We start from the raw sequence: 18,551 nt of genomic DNA, 5'->3' as shown, positions 1-18,551 counted from the left end.
GCTGGGACCCAATGTAAAAATAGCATTTGCCGTGTTTGCATAGTGTTACAAGATGGAACCGGTGCTTTTCCAGCAGCCTGGGAGGTGGCTGCGTCCCGTCCCTGTGCCGTGGGCAGGATCTCCAAATCCCATCCCCTGGGCTGTGGTGGAGGGACGGGGTACGGCCAGATGTGGGGTGGCTGCGGGGCTGGATCTTTCCCCCAGCACACACACACTCAACGGTGGGGACCATCACCAGTGCCCGATCCCATCCCTTTTGGCTGTAGTTGTTGAACCGCGTCTGTTAAGAAAAGGAACCGTTTGAGCCTGGCTATAGATGATTTTCTCAACAAATGGATGTTCCTGGTGGATTACTTTTCTTAAAATGTTAATTATGCTGCTTTAGAAGTATGCTGAGAGGCAAAGCAGCTCAGGTGGGGAGGCGGCAGTGAGAGACCTGGGAGAAGTCACTGTCTCCGGTGTATTTTGCTCATTAGCCTCCTAAGTGGAGGAGGCAGTTTGAAACGCTGCTGATAAATTTTGCCTACAAGCACTGAAATGGGTCTTGAACATCGTATATGCTTGTGCCAACGGCCGTGGGGCAGAGAACCTCGTAGGGACATGGTTTAGTGGTGGACTTGGCAGTGCTAGGTGAATGGTTGGACTCGACGCTCTTAAAGGTCTTTTCCAACCTAAACGATTCTGTGACTATAGGAGCGTATACATATGATGGAAAAGCTGTAGGTATGGCTGGAATTAGATGAGTCAGGCTCCTGGGGTTAAGCGGTGAAGTCAGCTTTGGTTTTGTGGCCGAACTGTGCCCTTTTTAGTACCAAGTGCTGTGAAGGCGAGGCTGGGGCTTGGTCGTGCCCACGGAGACGAGAAGGGGTCGGTGTGTTTGGAGGGGACGAGATGTGCCCATTGCGGGGAGCTGGGGGCCAATACGGCTTCGCCGTGTCCCTGCTACGCCCCGGGGAAGCGGCTGGGGACGGGTGCCAGGTCCCCTGGGTGCAGAAGCCCCCGTGTGCTCCGCGTTTGGCCGGGCCACGGGCTCGTTCTCTGCCCGCTGCACGGCGTGACCACCGCGGCCGCAAATGCTGGTGGTCTCGGAGTCTCAGGCTCTGACGTTTCTCCAGCTTGTCAGTGCGTGCTCGTCTTTGAACGGGCTGTGCGGCACAGGGGACTTCACCCCGTTCCAGCGTCTGTTTAATGAAATACTTTCAGCGTTGTCAAGTACTGCTGTGTTAACACCCAGCCCAAATCCGAAACCAGATAATCAAAGCTCTTTAGCGATGATGGTCAACCTTGTGAATATGAATGAGTGGAAAATACTCTAAAATTATGCTTGGGTTGATAGACAAAGATTAATATTCATTGTAAATGAAAGAGAAGGGACACTTTGTATAGTTCATAAATGAGAAGGATTCCTGGAGAAAATTAAGAAGATTTTACTGGAATTATTTTTATCCTTCCATACCTTTGTGGCTGGACTTTGAGCTGATTGCTTTGTGCTGTGCTGGCAGGGGAGGTGAACAGTCTTTCCAAAAGAAAACTTTAGGAGACAGCTTCAAACTCCCACAGGAGGTTGATTCTAGTCTTCACCTGTTTCAGAGAGATTTATAATTGGGATTAAAGCACCACTACTAATGGGAGGAAAAGAAGCAAGCAGTCTGTAGTTAAAAAATGTTTAATTAACAGTTAAAAATGATTATACAGAAGATATAATAGTGGAGACATCGTTACTTGGCAGTATTTTGGGCAGAAAGAATGATAGCAGGATGTCTGGCTGAACTGATGCTTCTCTGCCCATGACCAGGACTACTAGCATCATTTCCTATATGGAGAAAATGTATACGTGGGATTGATGTATGTTTGCATGGATGTTTATCTGCTAGTACCTCTTTGAAAAAGGAGGACGTGTATTTTAAAAAATAAACAGATGACAATGTTAACAAAGTCATGGATGTGAAGGCAAGAAGGAACCACTGCGAACCACCACTTTGAGCGTTTGCCCGAAGCATTCTGGTAAATCTTCTGGAAACGTGGTCAGAAGTAAAATTTGGCTGAGCTTTTTTCTGCCTCGGTCCTCTCCTTGTTTAGAAGGGCTGATCGATCAGTCAAAGTCTGCTGAAATTGGGGTAAGGGTTTCATTAGCCTTGGATCAGGCCCTCAGCACTGGATACTCCAGTTGCTTGAAAATAGGTAATTAATGGCACTTTATTTTTCATGTTTCCAAGGCAACACAAAACCCCAAGACATTGTTTTCCAGTACGTGAGCAGAAGCTTTTGGCTGCTGCGGAAGAGTTCCCGTCTGTCTCATGTGAAGCTGCTGTAAAGGTACCGAAGCCTTATTTTCTGTCGTTATAGTCGATTTACATCCTATATCCAAAAACTAATGATGATCAGATGCAGCTGATGAAATGCTCTGTTCTCACTGCAGAAGAACTCATTCAATCAGCCGAGAGCTCTGCTGTTCAAATAGATAATTAGTGTTGTGACAAGTGTTAACTTTAAATGCCTCAGTTTGGTGGCAATGTTAGGAAGCGTGACAAAAAGTAAATTATTTGTCTGCTTTAACCATGGCCCTCCTTGGAGTGCTAATGAGAGAAATTCTTGTTAAACATGTGTCCTGTTTGATAGACTCCTTTACAGGTCCTCAGTTGGGAAAATGATTTATTATTTTTATCATAAAGGGCATGAAAGAGAGGGCTTTCCCTTCTTTCCTCTGACTCGTTTCTTTTTATGTCTTGAGCTGATGTAACAGGTCATTGCTTGTGTTCCAGCATAAAACGGAAAGATCCCCTAAAATGAAATCACCGGGAGAGCAATCCCAATGAACACCTTTCCTGCCTATTGATACTCTTTCTGAATTAATTGGCATGGGGAGCATTTGCAGCACCTTCCCTGGAGGTGACAAAAAAAAAAAAAAAAAAAAAAAAAAAAACAATCTGCACTTCTACTTAGGGCTGCAGAGCAATGAGTTCAGAGTGTCTAAAAATAAGTCCCTACGTGTGCTTTGAAGTACCTGCCTCGGTGTGTGGTAACTCTGGGGCATGGTGGGGAGACCACCAAGCCCCCCCTGAGGTCTGGAGCAGGAGGATGCTGTGTTAAGCGCTCGGGGAGAGCGGGGAGTCAGTCCGGAGCACAGCTGCTGGTCGCTTTTATTCAAAGGAAGCATTTTTATTAATGGCCAGATGTTTTGGTAGCTGGTTTTAGGTCCCACCTTTGACCAAGGGCACGCAAACCTTCCCCTTGTGCTGCTGGAGGATTCCAATCCTGCACCCTCAGCTGGCAGTGGAGGGGGGGAACGACTCTGTGTCCCTTCTTCTCTTGCATCTGGGTCATTCTGCATCCCGAGGAGTGCGGGGTTTGAGAGGCTGAGCGGGCAGCAAGGAGCTGGACTCTCTCAAAAGTTCCTCTTTCCTGATGGACAATTCTGGGATGTCCCCCTGTCCTAGGAGTTGCTTTGCATTTAAATTATCATGGGCTGAATTAATGAACATCTTGAAGTTGCATCCTTTCTGCTGGCTCCTAACGGGATGCTTTTGATTCTTCCTCTTTCAGCATTTGCCAATGCCGTGATGTTCTCCCACCCAAAGGGAATTAATCGCTGGGATGGAATGAAGGGCACAGCGCAGAGACCAGGCGTGGTCCAGACCTCACAGGACTAATTATGCTCTTAAAGGGTAAGAAAATAATCTTAGGTACATTGGGAAGGAAGTGTCTTAGTAATGCTACATGGGGTTACTGGCATGTCTCCTGCATTTGTGCATTTAAAAAAAAAAGAAAAAGAGACTTTCAAAGATACTTCTTGACCTCAAAAGGTTCAGCAAGGAGCTCAAGAAAAGAAATTTGATACCAAATGAGTTTATCAAGTTTTCTTGACCCTTAGAGATAGGAAAAAACAAAGGAAAGATGCACATGAAGGTCTTGTGAAATTCTAATGCTGAAACACTCTCATGCACAAACTGAAAAGTCTCAAAACAGAGAGAGTTCAAAACCAAAGCAAATGAAGAGCATGGTACGAGTTACAATAAGTGCCATCGCAAACACTGCAACGTGGCAGTTAAAGCTGGCGTAGAGGACCCATAAAGGAAAGGCGAGTGTCTGTTTGTCGAAATATCAGACTGTTGGGGAGGGGAACTTTTTCGTGCACCTAATGAGAGGCAGGACAGAGCTAAGAGGCCTGGCAAGACACAGCCATGGTCTGCAAGAAGAAAATGTGAAAACAGACTCAGAACTGGTGTCAGGCTAGGGTTATTTTAGTCTGCCAACTACCTGTATTTGTGGGAAGCGTACTTATGCACAGGCACGCACGGGTACTCTGAGGGTGTCTCCTAGAGATAGCCGTATTCCTCTGGCAGTGATGAGACGCTACCTGCGACTCAGTTTTGCACCGGCTGCGGCTGATTTAAGACCGGCCGAGAGGCAGGACCGAAGGTCGGTCCCGGAGAGGATGCCCGCTGCCAAGGACAGCGTGGGGGGACGCGCCGGTCTTCGGGAGGGCGGCCAAGGGACCGTCTGTCTGCATCTCCTCATCCCGCAGCCAGGGATGCTACTGGCATCAGGGGTCCCACTGATGCTAACGAGGTGTCGGCATCCTTAGGTGACCTCGGGAAAAGACTTCCAAGCCAAAGGTGAGGCATGAATAGCGCGTCTGAGAAACAGCTCCCATACGCGCAGGGCGCAGGCAGCCTCTGCTTGCTGCGCCTGTTGAAATAGGTGTTAAGCTTGGAAAAAGACAAATGTCTATCCTTTTTTTTATAAGCTGTGTGTCCCGCTTCCTGGTGAGGCCCAAGCTGTACGCACACCGGGGAGGCGGCTCTGAACTGTGAAGAGTCTTCGCAGAAAAGCTCTTTTCTAAGCGGATAAGACTGATAGCTAGAGATACAGTTAAGTGGTGTACCATCTCCCCCCCATCATGTTGCAAGGTTGTGCGATGTATGCACCAGAATTAAAGAAAAGTAGTGTGTCTTTTTATCAAGCAGGCAGCATTCAGTTGTATTTCTGCTAAACATATCCTTTTTTATTGCTTTTTCAGGAGTTCAAGGCATTAGCATAAAACAATCGAGGAGGTTGTTTTTCCTAAGAGAGCGAGTGCCTGTTTACAAACTCATTTTATTTTCACAATATTCCATTGTTATTTATTTCAGACAGCAAGCTGTCAGATTAATGCACTCCCTCATACAGGACAGCTTGCTTTATTGCCTGTTATTAAGACATAACAGATATAACCTGACAGGCACTGCCCACGTCTGCATTCCACCAGTGAAAGGCAAATTAAGTAGAAAATGGAGATCTCCAGTGTTTCTTAGGGCTAAAGTGATATTAGTTTTTAACTCATTTTGTATTCATAGAGGATCCTGCACGTTCGCAACATATCCGACAGAGTAAACTGTCCAAAGAAAAAGGTTTTTTTTTAATTCTTATAGTAGCTGCCTCTGAGAAATTCCGGCTTTAGAAGCACAGGAGGAGTCAAGTCCCCTTGTATAAACAGTTGCCAGGAAAGAATGAAAAAAACAACGTTACTCGGGTGGCACAAGAAACCCTTCAGAAAGCAGACCTTGGGGGAATAGCGGTACAGGGTGAGAAGCTTTAAACCCGTGCCTAAAATAACCCAACCAACAGCCCTCGCCCTCCAGACCTCCAAATCCCAAACCACAGCACTCCTGTCGCCTCCGGTACCGCCTTCCAGCAAAAGCCGTTACAGCTTCCAGAGGAGGCACACGCAGTTCAAACATTTTATTTTTTTAAGCTGTATCAAATTCCTTTTTCTTTGGTGTGCGTATCCAGCTGGTGGCAGGGCTCTTGTCCCCTTTCTCCTTTCCACAGCCACTGTTCGAGTGTCCAGAAAACCCCGGGGAGTCGCCCAGTTTTGCGTTGCACCAAGCGTTTCCCGAGAACCCCCTGAAGTCTCTGTGGGGTTCTCGCCCCCTCGCAGCCCCCACCTCTCACCCCACACGCCGTGGGCAGCCGGAGAAAGGCCGGGCTCGTCCCTCCGTGGGGGTGTCACCTTCCGCGCTCCCCCCTGCTCCTCCTCTGCCTCCCTCCAGGTTTGGGCTTTGCTCTTCGGTAGCCGTCAGCGTTACCGAACAGCCGCGTTTTTGGATAGGGTATTAAAATCCATACACTTTACAATAGCGTTTGCCTAAAAACTATGACTCAAGCCTCCTTTCTTACTGGATTTCAAATAGCAGCAATTGTAAGTGACAAAGTGCTGATTACTTTTGGTGTAAGTGCCAGTGAAAGTGGAATGGCAGAAATACCTTCCCCACCATCTGCAGTTCCAGTCATGTAAGCAACATTATTAGTATTTTTCATTACCCTTGATTTTTACTTTTTTTTTCTTTTTTTTTTTTTTTTTTTTTTTTTTCTCCCCAGGACTGAATTGCTAAACTTGGTCACAGAAGATGCTCTGGAAGAGCCTGCAAGAGGTAGGCTGGCTCCGGGACCTCTCACCTTATCACTTACTGGCTCTTCACCTTTTCTTCCAATACTTTCCTGGTAACAACTTATTTTTTCCAATTCTCCCTGGAGAATCGAGTCGGTTTTATTACCGCAAATAAACATTAATATTAACTGAGTTAACATGATGAACAAACAGAGGTCAGTTTAAAGGAAGGCTAATCTTAACACTGGGGGAAATACAGAGCAAGGCCCATGTCCATGTACAACCATCTGAAAGGGAAAATGTGACAGTCTTGCCTCTTGTGTGTACTTGTAAATGTGTTGGGATTATTATTAACCCTTACTGCAGCGTCTGGACCACCTCCCTATTAATGTAGGTAGAAGGCATGCTTTAAAAGCTTAAAATATATAGTTCTGTTTTGTCTGTGTTCCCAGCGAGAAGGTTTTAGTGCTAGAGAGTCTTGGGCTTTATGGGAAGCTGCAGTATGTAAGGAATAGGCAATTTGCAGGGGAAACAAGGCCATGCTATTTAATGCTAAATAGTGATATACTAAATAAATTACTATGAAGAACAAACTCTTCTTCAATATAATTACTTTTTTTTTTTTTTCCATTTTAGAAAAAACAGCCTAATGGGATAGATGGGAAACGAAGCCAGGGAAAGGGAGGTAGCTTTTTGTCTATTGTGCTGCTAACCTGTGGGCAGAGGCAGAGCTCAGAAGCTCGAGCACAACCTCGGGTCCCTGTCCCACGCATGTCTGACTCCTACAGGGCAAGACCAGGATGTATTGATGTCCTTGCTCCTCTTCTCTCTCCTGCCCTGCTTTCTGTAGAAATAGGCCTGGGTATAGGGGTTGGGATTTTAGTCTTTTGGCAGCAAAGCTACTTTGCGGGAAACCACTCCTATCCTGCCAAGAAGTGCCAGTTAGCAGAAATATCATGAAGCTGCAGTAAATATCATTTTTAGATGCAGTAAATCCCCATGTGTGCAAATATATAATATGAACAAGCAATAATACTTTGAAATATTCTAGTATCCCTCAATGTAATAAATATTTTATTAGAGTAATAGAAAAAAATGCATACAGATAACCATAGGATACACACACAACTGGAAGTTTAAGGATAAATTTCAAACTTTTCAATATGAAACAAGGTACTCAGTACATATCTCATGGAGATATATAACTAGAAATTAAATAATACAGTGTAATCACATGAAAATGGCAATACAGGAACATGGACTAGAACTTTGTGAAACAAGAATAGAAAGAGTCACCCTTTGTTGCATGAAACATAACTATATACTTACTAGTAACACCTGTTTTTCCATCTCCCCCCCCCCCCCATTTGCAAGTGTCTGAAAACATCACTGGTTAGCCACATTGAAAAGCAACTAGCCATTTATAACTATGTATGTACAGTATATACAGATCTTGCTTACTTCAACAGTTAGCACATATTTTCATCTGGATGCGATACTAATAAGGTAATTTGCTATTTGAATGCATATCAAGGTATCTTTTCTACAGTGCTACCATAATTTCATTAATCCTGGTTCTCTCCCTTTATAGTTCTGTGTACTGTAATAATACTGTGAGACTGAAAAAAAAAAAAGTCTTTAAAAGGATATGCTTTAATGTCACATGAACACTTCCTCTACTGTGCATATAGGCAGCTCTCTAAGAGGTGTCTAAAAGGCTGATTTGACTAAATTCACAACTATAGAAGTCAAATGTACCAGGTTTAATGTATCTTTAATATATTGCTATGAAAGAAAGTGGAGATTTCTCTATAATAGCAAGCCTGAAGTGTCTTTGTGTATTTTTTTATTATGACCTATAGTATTGACATAAACTTATCAGAATCATGTGACAGTAACAGGGTGCATTAGAGTGCAAGACCAGGTGAAATAGTTTTAAATTGGTTAAAGAGCAGAAGGAAGGAGAGTTATGAACGTAACACTGAATTAAGGATGAGTTTACAGTGCAGCGGACAGAAGAGCAAGGTAATTTGGGGCAGCATATTTGGAAGCACCACATCACAAGGGAGGGAGGTGGTAGTAGTCCCTTTTCATAAGGCCATGGTGCAACTGCATTTCAGTAATGCTTACAGCTGGGCACTTTTGTTTGTTAGTGAAACACACTGACAGGAGTTCAGAGAAGGGCAGTAAAAATGATCCTGAACATGAGAGAATTTGGTTATGAATAAAGAACCTGGTTAAGAAATATAGATATAAGGAAATTAACTTCAAAATCTATTGCTAGAGAGGAAGGTTAGGCTTTGAAAAGGTACATAAACTTACATACACTGCGATAAAACAGACAGCCGCCTCTGAAACAGGGCTGTGAAATCATTTCTTAAAGAGTTGTAGTGGAAGCCCTGCCCCTTGGACACCCCAACGTGGACTGTGCAAAACTGATGTCCATACTGTGACTTTTCTCTACCTTCCGCCTTTGATTTCTTGCTAGATTTAGAGTAACTTGTATAAAGGGCAGTAAGAAAACTGATCCAAACCTACTGGATTATGACACACTGGCTTAAGAACGACTGCTTGGTCGATGTGTTATCATCCAATTGAAACGCCATGTCTCTGATTTCTTCTTTCGTATGTCAAATGATGTTATTGTAACAATGCAGAACATACCAAAAAAAATTCAGTGTCACTGCAAAAATGGAGTTTCTCACTGAGCTAAGCTGTTCCTCGTAACTATGATCATAGTGCCATTGCTCTCCCTCTCTCTACGTTGTATCTTAAGTACGTAATATGTAAACTCCTTTGGTTCAAGTATTAAGGCATTTTAGATTCCTTTTTAAAGGATTTGCTAAACTTTACATGATATTTTTACTTCAACCTACAGTGAAATATAAAGAATTTAAAAACACGTCAGGATAGAAGAAAAACATGCATTAACCACTGCAGTTTTTTTAAAAAAAGCACTTTTCTGTAGTAACTGATTTTTTTCTTTTTTTTTTTTTTTCCCCCAGCAAATGAAAATGTATCATCACAACACTGAATTAAGAGTCAAGGAAAATATTGTTGGTAAGAAGCTGGATACACTGAAGATATTCAAGACTGATGGACCAGAACCTCTTGCATCCATACCTGTGACAAATAAAAAAGGTCAGAATTAAATGAAAGCATGAGTATCTGCTGTGCCAAATTATTACTCTTCCTAGATGCTAAGCAAAAATTATTGTAAACTTTTAGTTCTGACAAGCAATGAAAATTTACAAAAGTACAGTAAGTATTTTAAAACTACTGAAATGCCTTGCAAAATGCTGAAACTGTATGAATGTTCTTTACTTTCAAGATAATAATAAAAAAAGGGGGAAAGGTAGAAAAATCTAATGTTTTTAATACCAATTTACATGGTAATTTACCAGTTCAATAGAATGAAGTTTGTCATGCATAAGGGCATGAAGACTGTTAATTGCTTTTCTTTTTATTACCTTATTACCATACAACATACAAGTATTAATTCTTTTTTTCTCCCCATCAATAAGGACTCAGTTCTTGCAAAGACAGGCTGTGACAACTGCTGGGTGTCAACTGCAATTTTAGTAATGATTCACTACACCAAGGCAGAGGCATGTCTTTTTATGTTGTGGCCGGTATGAAGGAGGTTCTGGTATTGGTTAAGGACCCCATACAAGCACGTGACAAAATAACAGTGATTCAGCTTCAACCTACTAGCTAGTCTGGGTATCAGGATCTGATCGCTGCTAGTGCCATCTCCGCCTTCAGTTGTTGCTTTTACTTCTATAATGTAGTCTTCGTTAAACTGGAGCAGAAGCTCAGCGGTTGTCTTGTCCGTGTTCAGCACGTTCATGTTGGTCTGACTGCTGGTCCTGTACAAAACCTGCAACACAAGCAAAGAGCTGTAGTGTGTCATTTCTTCCACTAGGACCTGAGCAGCAGTTTTTTGTGTTTCTTAGGAACAAGGTTTCAGTCTTTAGAAAGAGGGGATGAGAGAAGAGATCTGATTTTTGGTTACTACTATAGGGCAGAATTACATGCAAAGAAAAAAGGTAGCATCAGTCAAGCTCTTTTATTCTAGCTTTAATCTAAAATGGCACAATGTATAACGATAACAAATGAATAATATATTCCGTTGAGTGTCTTAATATATTGTTCTATGAATTATGCCACCATCTGGAATCTGTCATCTAGATCAGCTTCTTATGCCAATAGGTAGTTTGGGAAGGAGAGAACTAATCAAAAGTAGTGACTATGTTGGAAGATGTTCTGTAAGTGCTGTGTGATCGTTCTGTCATGAAACTTAACTGCATTTGGTGTCCTATGTTTTAAAGAATGGGAGCTGCATCTGAATGTCACAGCCCGCTGCTCAAGATGATCAGGCAAGAGGAGGGATTTAAGAGCAACATCAGCCTCTCTTCTGTCCTGAAGTCTTGACGAGCCCAAAGGGTCCCTAGTGCCCGTGGCACGGCTAGGCCTAGAGAGAGGTATGTCCTGGCAGAGTTTAAAAAAATACGTGGATCCAGCACATTCACCTGGCCAAGTTTCACAAATCTGACTAGCAGGTAAGCTTGGGAGTTTCCCATTGCAAAAACCAGCAATCCCAACTCCCCCAGAATAACAGCAATAATGATGAAATGGAAAAAAAAAAAGCAAAGCTATTGGAATTACACACACATTGCTGCCCTGGAGACATGCTCTGTAATGCTGTACATTGCTATAAAATGCTCTCGGAGGGACACAGCTGCATGGCTTGCTTCCACAGCGACCGTGCTATGGCTGCTCTGGCATTTTCAGTGTCCTTTGTTGGTTCTTCTCTTCGGGGCAAACCAACTTTTGTTAACCGTACTGCCCTTGCCTTCTGGGATAAAAACGACCCCCTAAGTGCTTTACTTCAGTAAAATTAACAAGCTTTATCAAAATTCAGCTTATCTTTGTGTACTTAGCAATGTTGGTTATCCACAGGGGAACCTGAAATTGTTGTGGGAGACAGAGTATGCAGTTTGCAACTCCACATGGTATGTTTTTAGGTCAGCTACTGTCTATGAAACTAGGTGTCTTATCTAAACTGTAAACATGTATTTCTTGCCAATACAAGTCAGAACACTGCATAGTCAGATCTTCAGCGTAAATCTTTTATGCAGGAATATATCATGTGGGATCCAGCTGTACACAGCTCATCAAGAACATCCTCAGCTATTCTCTTAAATACACTCAAGAAAGATATATTTAAACACTTGTACATTTGTGCGCTGATCAGATTTAGAGTAGATAGATGTAGCAACATAATTTCTATCAAGACAGTGAACATGTCCCACAGTAGGTAAGAAGAAGGGTTAAGAATATCAGTTTGATATAGGTGGCACTGATAAATATACCTGGCCAGCAATGGAAACTCTATCAGCTAAATCTTCGATTATTTGGTTTCTTGCAAAATGTTGTATGTTTCAATAAGTGTTATACATTTATATGTGATAAGTGTTATACATGTTTTAACACACAGTGTTATGCGCCTGGGAAAGTGGGATCCCAAAAGCTGGCAGCAATGCCTGCAGCTCCTGGCTTTGCATGAGGAGGAGAAGGCATTTAGTGTATGATTAATGGTAAAAGGACCATGGTTTATGAGACATTGTTAGACTATGATTTAAAATCCATAAAAAGGAGACGCTACTGAAATGGTTTAGATGTGGTATTGTGCATCCTCTGAGCTTACTGCCTTGCAATTAGACAAGAAAAAGCAAACCGTGGATTGTTTTCAGATATTTTTCTGGTCTGTTTTCACTTACCTTATACCCAGTCACCTCAGACTCGTTCTCCATAGCTCTTACTTCCTCCCAGCTGAGGATTACTCTGGAGTCGGTGACATTCCACACAACGTTTCCTGGCGGTTGACTGGGTGCTTCAAATACATAATAGAAGCATGACTTTAATTGGCATTAGTGATTTATTCTACAGTAGGAAATAATAGCTCAGGTAATGGACTGTCATTACATGTTAGATGCAAAAGCAACTCAAATGCAGCCTTGTTGTTTGTACACTTTAAGTTTCAGAGACTAAACTGGAAAAACAGAAGGAAGGAAAAATAGAACAGCACATAAATGTTATTTCTGAAGTTGCGTTATCTATTGATGGTCCTCCATTAAATACAGCCAGACAAAAGCACGTGTCTTAGGACATGGATGATCAATTAGAACAAACTCTAATGAAACTAATGATGGTAACAGACAATTTCTAATTTTAGTATATTGCCAAGAATAAGCAAAAAAACTTTACAATATATTATGTTAGACAAATTTAGTCTTTGTGAATATTCAACTCTACATGCTATGCTGATTTACTTTAATGTGTTTATAATGTAAAAATATTTGACAGATTTTGTTGTTGTTGTTCTTTTAACTTAAGGCGTGGTTTTGAAATGCAGTCTGTACCATTTCTGTATCTGCAACTGGAACAATAGTGGGCTTTGGCCAAGTAAATCTACTGGGTTTTTTTTGTTCATTAACAATCTGAGACTGTTACTTTCAAAAGGAGTAGTATGCTTTTGGCTGTACGCTTTAATATATCTTGAAAACTGCCAAGCTTTCAGGGAAGGTGCAGGTAAGTACAAACCTCTTAAGATGCCTCAAGTTTGTTCCCCAGAAAATGGGTCATGCAGTGACACAATCAACGATTAAAATCTTTTCTAAATGTCTTAAGGAAAACAATTTACTGTTGCTGTCACCTAGTGGAGGCAACTGCTGCTTAGGTGGACGCTTTGATGCTGAAGGTTCCATATTAAACACTAACACTGGTTTTAAGCACTCCTACGCATGTGCTTACGGTTTTTTTTTCTCTCTCTTTTCCCCCCTCTTATTTGTAAACTCTTTCACACAGGTAGCTCTCTACTTTCCACGAGCAGTCAGATCAAACCCCACCTGATTAGACACCAAAATGGAAGAGCGAGACTTCAAAGAATTATTCTAAAGTCAAACAACCACTCACAGGTGGGGGTTTTTTGCAGTATTTGCCTTGTTCTATATAATAAACAGGATTTAACCTGATGCACTAATAGCTACTTTTTGTAAGTGTAAGAGGAGAGTATTTTGCTCCTGAGAATTAAGTATTACAGCATACATGAGTGGTTTTCACACTGAGATATTAAAGCTGAATTTCAAAAGATATGAGTCATTCTTTTAAATCCACAACAAAATACTAATATAACATCTAAAAAAATGAAGAGTAATTATATATAAAAACTGTAAGCCTCTATCTATCACTTGACTTATGGAAGTGAGTCAGAAGGCTCCAATTCACTTCAGACACCAAAATCTCCAGTAATCTTCAGTGTTCAGAACTGCAGAACTTAATTTGTAAATAGGTCAGATCCTGAGCCACCACATCACGTAAGTACACGTCCAGTGCTAAGCATGTAAAAAGCTACGTTGATTTCTCTGAGACTCCTCAGATGCTTAAAGTTGGTCATATACACTAGTATTTCTCTGAATTAGAACTGATGGACAGAACATTTGGTTTTATTTTAAGGCTTTCTAAATGTGAATTAATTGTAACATCTTGCCTTATAAACTTAGGCAAGTCTTTGCCAGTTACTTACTATTTTATATAGCAATATTTTATGAAACAAAACCATACTTCTTATTTTGGGCTACGAACATGAGTATTTCAAATATAAAAGCAAAGATACTTTAATGGTCAAAGACTGAGTTTTCAGTCTTGAAATATACTGCCAGGTGAACTTAGGTATTTGTGTTTCTTGATATAGGTAATAGTTACTAAGAAGCATCTTGTAGATCATGTGGGTGAAGGTAAATGCAACATGCACAGAAATCCTTCACAGTGAAAAACACATCAATCACAAATATTCAAGTTAAGGTAGAAATTGGGATTGATTAAAAATCATGCATTTGAATGAAAAATCGGTTTCTACTGTAGCAGTATAGAGAATTATTTGTCTTGGTCAATTCAACTAGTAGTTAGCAAAATCTTTCAGATTGACATCATACTGTACTGCAATGTTTTTGCTCTCTTTATTCACCAGCAAGATACATGGACATAGTACAACTAATTTTTAATTATTCCAAGTAGCATAGATCTTGACTAAGGGCCTGACCAGATCCTGTTCAAATCAGTGGGATCAAGGTGCTTGTCTGTTTCTCCTTCACACATCCCAAAGGCAGGCGGTCACTAAAAAAAAGGACTGAAAAAAATCGCTGTGCTGACCAGACTGGCACAACCTCTTGTGAGCAGCCACACAGATGATTAATTAGAGAAAACTATTCACCACATGCCAGGTACAGGCTACAGGCAGTGAGTTACTTCATATCAGCCAATTCATGGTAACTATGTATGTAATAAATTTAAACTCTAGCAAATATAATTTAATCTGAGTTGGTTCAGTCCTCAGTGACAGAGTGTTAATGCTCATTTCTGCATATAATAATTTCTGATAAACTAGCTTATTTCATAATATTGATGATGCAACTACTTTTGGTAGAATGATGTTAATGACTATTCCAGGGAATTTGACCTTTCAGACAGATTTAATTGTACATTCTTGCAAGTCTGACAGAAATACTTCAAGATCAGTGACCCTGATTCTGAGTTGTATTACAATGTAAGACCATACTAAAAATATTTCCATTTGTAGAAAAATTAGTGCAGCCTTTGACAATCTGTTCTCCAGCTTAATTTCTCTTTTTAATAGTAAAGCGGCCTCTTGTGCAGTTTGTTCAAGGGGAAGCAATGGACATGAAGGATTGTTTTGCATCAATTGTATGAGGATCATTGCATTTCAAAGGCTGTGCCCCAGAGAACTTAGAACATTTATGTTATAAAACCCTGAAAAATTCAACAAGACTTTGTTTTTTCCTTCCAAATAACAATTTTTTCTTTTAAAATTCTTCCAGTTACTAGAAGAATAATAAAGGTTCTATGCAGAAATTATGTATCTTCAGCTCCACTGGCATAGTTGACTTTTACTTACTCATCCTGCTAAACTAGCAGAGGGTAGAAAATGGAAGATCTATACTCGAATTAATTGTGTGACTCCTCTAGTCTGTATGAAAATTTAGGTCACTTACGCATATTGTGATTCCCAGTAATGCGCCTATTTTTCATTTCCCTGCAAGTGCTAACACACCATTATGTCTCTCCCCACTTTAAATTCAAGATACTTACGTGTCTTTTTTGTGGTAGCATTTACCGTGGCACTAAAGGGACCTGCTCCAGCACTGTTATAAGCACGGACAGCTGTGTAGTATGCTAAGTTGCTCTTCAAACCCGTTATTCTTACTGATGTCTCATTCCCTGCAGCTTTTACTCTGTTTGACGATTCTTCTTTTTCACCATTATGCCAGTACCTAACCTAGTAGATATAAACCAAAACCATTTAAAATCTTGCATGGAGTGGACTGTTCACCCACTGCATTTGACTCTTTTAAGTGCATTTTTTTCTCAGATGAAAAAGGCAGAAATACATCGAAATTTCAAAAATATGCTTACTGTGTAAAAAAAAAAATAAAATCTTCTCCATCTGCTTTTCACGCTTACTGCTCTTTTTAGTGTGATTGTAGGAAAAAGGAAACTAAAATATTAGATCTTGCTTGATTTTAAAAATGACAAGAGGAAAACCATTACTTCATCTAAGAAGTGAACAAGTTAAACTCAGAAAACTGTACCTTACAAAAATAGTTTCTTGGGAGGTAAATGTAATTCTGAAATGTCAGTTTGAAAATACTGTTAGACAGACACATGACTATCAGCACAGGAAGCAAAACACAATTTCATTCTCTGTTCTTTGTTTTCAAAGATCCTTAGAAGAAAATACCCTTCTTCTGGGTTGTAGGTGGGGCAGGAAGAAAGCAAGATATGTGGTAATCTGTCAGGAATTTGTGCTGCAGCCTGCATGACCCTTCTGGCTCACGGCCCTTTACAAATGGGAGCGTATTTTAAATGAGCTTACCTCGTAGCCCAGTAACCTTCCACTACTCATCTTCCAAGGAATGGCTGTCCAGGAGACCTCGATGACCGAGGATGACAGACTCGTTGCGGATACACCAGCGGGTGCTGTGCTAGGCTCTGTATTCAGAAATCAATAAATGAGAGATGATCAGCAGCATTGGTGACTGTGGAAATAAGCACATCCATGTTCAAAGTGATCTCATTTCTATTAACTGTCTGTTGCTATAGTCTCTGATGAAACATCTCATGTTAAATATCTGGAGGTAATGGACTCAATCTGGAGATAACACAGTCACATACCTTCTTCAGCTGAAAAAACTGTGGTTACTGAACTAAACGGCCCTTCTCCTTTATTGTTATAGACGCCAACTTTGACTTCATATGGTGAAAAGGGCAAGATGCTTTCATTCCTGAAGACGTATCTTGGTGTGTCAGGAGAGGTGACCACGGTCTGGATCCACGTTGTGGTGCCAAAGGGGCGGAAAGCAACAACATAGCCAAATCCTTCTCCGTTTTGTAATTCTTCAGGGATGGGCTGTGGGAAAAGCAACAGACGACAGAAGTCTGTGATACTACATACAGCACTGGGCATGTTTTGCAGGAATAAAGTACTGACAGACTAACATACATGATTGCAACCACGTTCTGGTACTGCATTTGGGATCATTACATCAGCAAATTAACTCTGGTAAAGCAGAGCAAAACGTGTTCCTTCGAACCTATTTTTAAGGTCTGCACTTCAAGAAGAAAACAACTTTCAGGTATATTCTTTGTTTTCCACTGTTTTGAGACACTCTTCAGTAAATACAATTTTTTTTCCAATTTCACAATCCATAGTTCATTAAAAAAAGAGTAATTGCTTAGTCAACAACTATTACAGAAGCCTGATACTACCTTTGTACAGTGGCTCATACCACAGTGATTATGATTAGATAGCCACACGGAGCAGTCAATGTTAGTAACAGATTGTTAACATTTTTTAACTCATTAAAAAGGGGATACATAATATAAAGTAGTATCTGATTGTTTGTATTGGCTGGCACATGCATCCAGAGTTAATGGTAGGAAAGCAAGAACTGCAAATTTGCACTGAAAAGCATAATTCTTTGGCTCAACCTTTGAGCAATAACCCCTTCCTCTCCCCTGCCCCCGTTTTAGTGTTAGCATTTGTGTGAGAACAGAAGCAATCTCAGACAAATTAACTAAATTTCCTACTGATTGCCATCTAGCACAGTAACACATGAAAGCGAAAGAGGGAAGGCAAACGTGCATAGCTCACATTACAGAATGTTACTGAGCACATATACATCCTAGATGAGAAGCTGCTGCAGCCAGGGAAATTAATCTTTTAAGAAGCGTTTGAATGAAAACAATCATTCTCTGAAGAAAATTGCTTGCCAGAAAACTTACATCCCATGTTATGACCAGTTCAGACCTGCTGCCTCCTCCCCCACTGACTTCAGATGGGGGAATTTCAGGAACTGTGAAAAGGAAACGTATAGCTGTCTACGCAGTGTAGATACAAGAGACGACATCATATAACATTAACCTCATGCTCTGAAGCTAACCCGGTTGTATTCGTATTGCTTTTGCAAATCAAGGTCAATGCTTTTGAGGCGGGGTGGGCAGTCATGGGAAGCCCCAGCCCTGTCCTGCATTCACCTTGCTGCTTTCCATCACTGGGGCAGGCTGATGCTTTTCTGAGCGCTTGAAGAATCTCACTAGCTCGCGTGTATGCTAATGCTTGAACAATTGGAGGCGTGCCTTTTTTTTTTTTTTTTTGAGAGGGTTAACTTATGCAGGTGTATTGGGCAATGGCCTTATTCCAAGTAAAATCCTGGGGTTTTAATTCATGTAGTGTTCCGAGCCACATGCTTGTTACATAGAAGGTATACACTCATCAAACACTAGTAATGAAAAAAAACACCTGTCAAAATTAACCTCTCTCCATTCATTAATACCTTCAGACTCTGCAGCACTGCCTGATCTGACAGACTCTGGCATACTAAATACAGTTTAAATGTATTTAGATGTTATGCTTCTGTGATGCTCAGTAATGCAACACAAACTGTCCCGCAGCTAAATGGAAAAATCATGAACAAACTACTTATAGGCTTTTATATTCAACTGCAATTCCAAGCTTGTTTGCAAGGAACCAAGGGTATGAATGCTCCTTTTCTGTTAATATTCAAGATTCTTAAATTAAAAACAAATAGAAGAACCCACT

General features: G+C 41.0%; 1 protein-coding gene and 2 long non-coding RNA genes across 5 annotated transcripts in view; 2 read left to right on the top strand and 1 right to left on the bottom strand.

Moving 5' to 3' along the window:
* Positions 1-399: 399 nt before the first annotated feature.
* Positions 400-4,847, top strand: LOC142042567 (uncharacterized). Of its 2 annotated transcripts, none has more exons than XR_012653804.1 (3): positions 400-2,316; positions 3,544-3,665; positions 4,748-4,847. It is a non-coding gene; the product is annotated as an uncharacterized LOC142042567 (long non-coding RNA). The 2 variants fall into 2 exon arrangements; XR_012653803.1 differs by lacking the exon at positions 4,748-4,847 and adding an exon at positions 4,344-4,610.
* A 1,330-nt stretch (positions 4,848-6,177) lies between these two features.
* Positions 6,178-18,548, top strand: LOC142042566 (uncharacterized). Of its 2 annotated transcripts, none has more exons than XR_012653802.1 (5): positions 6,178-6,413; positions 9,376-9,511; positions 10,702-10,854; positions 13,241-13,350; positions 16,173-18,548. It is a non-coding gene; the product is annotated as an uncharacterized LOC142042566 (long non-coding RNA). The 2 variants fall into 2 exon arrangements; XR_012653801.1 differs by having other exon boundaries at positions 10,702-10,858.
* Positions 7,432-18,551, bottom strand: part of CNTN3 (contactin 3) — a 115,621-nt gene continuing 104,501 nt past the window's right edge. The window contains exons 15-21 of the mRNA XM_075052631.1: positions 17,735-17,805; positions 16,625-16,859; positions 16,326-16,441; positions 15,542-15,728; positions 12,154-12,266; positions 10,082-10,250; positions 7,432-9,493 (exon numbers count right to left, since the gene is read on the bottom strand). Coding sequence (XP_074908732.1) covers positions 9,393-9,493; positions 10,082-10,250; positions 12,154-12,266; positions 15,542-15,728; positions 16,326-16,441; positions 16,625-16,859; positions 17,735-17,805 — 992 coding nt within the window. The 3' untranslated portion in view covers positions 7,432-9,392. The remainder of the gene's footprint in view (positions 9,494-10,081; positions 10,251-12,153; positions 12,267-15,541; positions 15,729-16,325; positions 16,442-16,624; positions 16,860-17,734; positions 17,806-18,551) is intronic.

The sequence above is a fragment of the Buteo buteo genome, chromosome 21, assembly GCF_964188355.1.
Source record: "Buteo buteo chromosome 21, bButBut1.hap1.1, whole genome shotgun sequence".
Classification (NCBI taxonomy): Eukaryota; Metazoa; Chordata; class Aves; order Accipitriformes; family Accipitridae; genus Buteo; species Buteo buteo.
The sequence above is the reverse complement of the archived record's forward strand: the minus strand, read 5'-3'. Positions and strand labels throughout refer to the sequence as shown.